Raw genomic sequence first — 5,213 nt, forward strand, 5'->3', positions numbered from 1 at the left:
CCTGGTGGCACAGTGGTTAAGAATCTGCCTGCCAACGCAGGGGACACGGGTTCGAGCCCTGGTCCGGGAAGATCCCACATGCCGCGGAGCAACTAAACTTGTGCGCCACAACTACTGAGCCTGTGCTCTAGAGCCTGCAAGCCACAACTACTGAGTCTGTGAGCCACAACTACTGAGCCCATGAGCCACAACTACAGGAGCCCACATGCCTAGAGCCTGTGCTCCGCAGCAAGAGAAGCCAACACAATGAGAAGCCTGCGCACTGCAACAAAGAGTAGCCTCTGCTCGCCACGACTAGAGAAAGCCTGCTTGCATTAACAAAGACCCAATGCAGTCAAAAAAAATAAAATAAATTTATAAAAAAAAAATTACACTAACATGAAAAATAATTTATGTTGAATTCTCCACATACGAACCATACATCTTCTATTCAAAAATGTTTATACTTCATTTCTTTACTAAATATCGTGTGATGTCTGATCCATGTTTTGATGCTAGAGATTGTCTTCTCACCTGACTTCTTTCCTTGGCTTGTCTTGCAGTTCTCTAAGAGTTAAAAAAAAAAAAAGCATGTGTACACATGTTAAAAAAAACGTACTGGCTACAGAAACTCAAAAACTCTTTGTATTCTGTTAGTGTTAAAAAAAATATACATTATCAACACACTCATTTACCAGTGCTTTGCAATTAGGGGGTTACTAAGCCACAAGCAGAGGACTCCAGTAGCTCTGAGGTCGTAGGTTCACTTAGGACCAGATGCTGAGGAGAAAATGCACAGCTTTGGGGGCTGTCTTGCTACCCAGTGAGATGGTAAATACCTCATTTGGGGACTAGGGGATGCCATGATTCCCCTCACCCACATGGCAATTTCCCAGAATGTAGTGTGTGCAGGGCCCACCCACCTATTGTTCTCTGGGCTCTGAAGCCTTTCCCATCCCAACAGCCAAGCCAATGCAAAAAACCAAAACGAGATAGACCAGAACTGGATTCTTATGCTGCTCCCACAAATAAAGTTTTTCATAGACTCTGAAAAAGTGATTACAGAGGGTGCAGCATTCTCTTTTGCTATATCTTCATTTTCTTATAGGTCTTGAATGTGCTAATAATTTGCACAGCTGAGAAATCAGATGACTTTTTTTCCCCAGCTGAAGTCCATGTACATGTGAAGTGATCCAGGTGGAAGGGGTAAGGAGAGAAAAAAGGTTAAAACTAAAAATAAATAAAAAGCCCTGCTTATGAGATGGTCCCGTTTATGTAAATATTATGTTTGTGAAGAAATTGAGGAATCTGAAATATTAAAAGGAGGCTAAGAAAGTGCTCATATTATATGAACACTGGCAAAGGATCTGAACAGTTCTCAAAAGTGTAGGACTTCCCTGGTGGTCCAGTGGTTAAGACTCCACACTTCCAACGCAGGGTGCATGGGTTTGCTCCCTGGTCGGGGAACTAAGATCCCATATAGCGCATGGCACGGCCAAAAAATGAAAGAAAAAAAAAGGTGTAAATACAGTTGATTAGCATTTTTACAAACATCAGGGTCTTTTGTAAACACAGTAATTCTCTCACCACATCAGTGATAACAAGTGCAGTTAAACAGGCACTCCCGTTCACTGCCGGCGTGGAAGGAGCGTATATGAGCGTAGTCCTTTGGAAAACAGCTTGGAGAAAATTTATCTCCTACAGTCTCAAAAATATCTAAACACTTGACTCAGTGATTTTTACTTCTGAGAATCTAAAGGAACAACCTGAAAATGTAAAAGATTATATACAAAAGAACGCGGTTGGCAGCATTGTGTATGTGCACCAAAAAATGTACACAACTTCAATGTTCATCAGTATGAGAATGGCTGAATAAACCAAAGTAGAAACGCATTCAATAGGACAATATGCAGCCATTTCAGATGATAAACACTGAATGCTTATCATGGGAATGGGAAAATATTTAAATGTTGCCATAATTAAAAAAAAAAGTTGGATACAAAGTTGCATATTGAATGTATGCTTCTTTCTAAGATTATATCTCAAGAGGCAGATCCTATGACCTTTTGCTGAACTGCCTGTTAAAAATTCATCCTAGCTGACAGACAATATTATGTCATTCTTTTCTTCTCCTCTTAAGCAATAGGTAATTGCTCCAAGATGTACCAAGGTTAACAGGATTCACATTTAGGTCAGCAGTGTTATGTTTGTATGTTGAACTGAGTTGGTCTTAGAGATAATTTATTAATGTTCTCAGATATTTCAGGACATATTTAGCTGCAGATGCAAACATATGTCACTGTCCCCATTTACTAAACTTCTAGTTTGAGGATCTGGATCTTTTCAAGACTGTGCAATATGTAAGTTGTATTCATTTTCTTCTAGGTGGTGGTGAAAATTTCCTGGTCCTAGAATGAATAGAAAGGGACGCAGTTTCATTTTCATCTGTGACTGAGAACTTGCATAGGCCCCAAGAGAAAACTCAAGTGTTAAGTGATGAAAAGAATAAAATACATCTCGGATCCCAGACTAGGGATATAGATTCACACACGTAATCTTCCACACCTGTATGCACAATTTTCAATTTGATATCTCAAGATGGAGTCAAATGTGTCTGCGAGCTTCACTGACCTCTTTGTGACAGATTGTGCAGAGGGTCTGCAGGTTGTCCAGGGAGCACTGTCCTCCTCCACCAGACACTGGCTTGATGTGGTCCACCTGCCAGAAATGCCCTTCCCCTGGGTTTCTTATCATTTCATTAAGCTGCAATAAGAACACAAGATCAGCAATTTTCAACATACACTGTGGGAACTGTTGGGTTTGCATTGTGCAATCATGTTCACACAGCAGAATCACAGGGAAAAATACATTAGGATGGTTTTTTATAGCTTTTATTGTGAGTAGGAAAAACCCTCTAGGTTAGCAATTTGAAAGCAATAAAAAATATGTTTCTGAAAAAGGTTTTTTACCCCCCTTACATAACCCATTTTGAAAAAATTACAAGCAAGTATAAAATACCAAGCCTTCTGACAGACTGGGAAAAATCAATTGCTTCTGCACCTTTGAGCTAGTTTATATAGTCACTAAAACAAAACTGAGAAAAAAATAAGAACAGATTAGAAATGAAAAACTTCTGAATATTACTGACTCAGACAGTCTTTTAATTGTTGACCTAAATGTATTTGTTACTATACCAATGACAGTTTAATAGTGATCACCCAGAACTTTTATGCTATTACCTGGGAACCTCCTAAGTTACATGGACTGGAATCAAATTTCTAGAACAAATCTCTGTAGCTTGCATATTTGGAATAAACAAAGATGTTCATTTAAAGCAGCCACTATTTAGGCCAGTCCGTATATGCATACTTCATATTTATCGAATAATAACCTACATTCAAACGGGATGTATTTTAGCATTTTATCTGAGGTAGTAAAACCAGCTCACAACATAGCAAGTGTAGAGTTGTTTAAATATCACAAAGACGAGTGTTAAGACGATATTATAATATCTTCCTTGTTCCTTGGTCTTGAACAAGGAAGATATTATAATCGACTTCAAGGCTGCTGGCCATGGGAATCTGTGACATAGCTCTAAAGTGCTTCAGGAAAGTTGTCAGGCCCATGGATGGCTCAGGGACCTTAACAGCAGTATCTGGCCCAAGAGCAGCCCCAGGAAGCAGCAAATTGGAGCAGTAACCTTTGTCCACCTTAACTCTGTTACAAATGGACTTTCTCTTCTACACTGAACTTCCCAACTTCTGTCAGAAGATAAATAATGATTTTTATTTTTGAGGTTGGCATTGTTGGAGGAGACTTCATATGGCAGTCTTGTGCATCAAGCAAATGGCATATTCTTAGGGAAAAAAATCCATTTTGGTTCTGTCTTTTGTAACCGATTCTTTTGTGCCAAGCAGTCTCCATTCTGACAGATCCTGTGATCCAGAAGGTGCTTCTTTATTCTTCCCAGTAATTTGGAATCACTTGGGGCCAGTCTTCAACATCCTAAACTCACCTCCAGAAAGAATCACTCCCTCTCCCACTGGGCATTCCATCTGGGCCCTGCGGTTCTCCTGATTCTCTTGAGCGCGCCTCTTTTAGATGTGTACTGTGGTACTTCTGCATTTGTGGACAGACTGCTTTCAAGATGTTCTTGAGTCATTTCATTGTGTGTCTTCCGGAAGCCTCCACATGGAGGCAGCAGCCAGTAACTGGAGTCTGGCTGACATCTCCAGGATGGGTGTGACATGACCCTCACCAGTTAGACCAAAGGATCTTTCAGGAATTCTGGATAACATTAGGGGAAGAGTGTATTTCCCTAACAAAGTCATGCTAATTCATCTTTGCAGAAATGCTTATTAATTCTTTCATGATTCAGCAATACTAGGTAAATAAAAATATAAGATTTGGGCTTCCCTGGTGGCGCAGTGGTTGAGAGTCCGCCTGCCGATGCAGGGAACACGGGTTCGTGCCCCGGTCCGGGAAGATCCCACATGCCGCGGAGCGGCTGGGCCCGTGAGCCATGGCCGCTGAGCCTGCGCGTCCGGAGCCTGTGCTCCGCAACGGGAGAGGCCACAACAGTGAGAGACCTGCTTACCACCAAAAAATAAAAAAATAAAAAAAAATAAGATTTGACTCCCTGGATGGAACTTATCCAATATTTTAGCAGACGGAGAGTGATTTTTTTCAAAACTAAGCTTACTACAAAATTACACATTTTGCTCTAGTTTGAAATTTAGTACTTATTAGATCACAACACTGGAAATCCAACTGAGTTTGGGGAGTCAAATTAAATACTGAGAAGTGTGCTAAGAGTACTATTTTTGTCATGAATAACATTTTACAATGGGATAAACATATATAAGTTTTCTTCTCATTGTAATGACTACATTTTGGGGGTTATCTGTTTACCCCTTGTCATTCAATATTAACACCATGAAAAGTGGAACAAGCATACCATAAGTGCCTCTCAATGCAATGTACCATCTGTTAAGGTCTCTTCCCAAAATAATCTAGTCAGAATCTAATTAAACCTCTAGATCTTGTAACCGTTATTCAGGAAATCAGGGAGATAGAGAAACATGTCAGACAACATCATGAGGATACAGGGAGACAAATCCAGAATGTGGGAAATTCTAAAGGCAAATGTAACAATTTATGTTGTAAAAAAGGGATGGGGGCTTCCCTGGTGGCACAGTGGTTGAGAGTCCGCCTGCCGATGCAGGGGACACAGG

At 40.4% G+C, this 5,213-nt stretch overlaps 1 protein-coding gene across 1 annotated transcript in view; it reads right to left on the reverse strand.

Annotated features, from left to right (window-relative positions):
• Positions 1 to 447: 447 nt before the first annotated feature.
• Positions 448 to 5,213, reverse strand: part of ZRANB3 (zinc finger RANBP2-type containing 3) — a 233,468-nt gene continuing 228,702 nt past the window's right edge. The window contains exons 19-20 of the mRNA XM_007464006.1: positions 2,611 to 2,742; positions 448 to 546 (exon numbers count right to left, since the gene is read on the reverse strand). Of these exons, the coding sequence (XP_007464068.1) occupies positions 448 to 546; positions 2,611 to 2,742 (231 nt within the window). The remainder of the gene's footprint in view (positions 547 to 2,610; positions 2,743 to 5,213) is intronic.

Source organism: Lipotes vexillifer, unplaced genomic scaffold (genome assembly GCF_000442215.2).
Source record: "Lipotes vexillifer unplaced genomic scaffold, Lipotes_vexillifer_v1.1 scaffold233, whole genome shotgun sequence".
Lineage (NCBI taxonomy): Eukaryota > Metazoa > Chordata > Mammalia > Artiodactyla > Lipotidae > Lipotes > Lipotes vexillifer.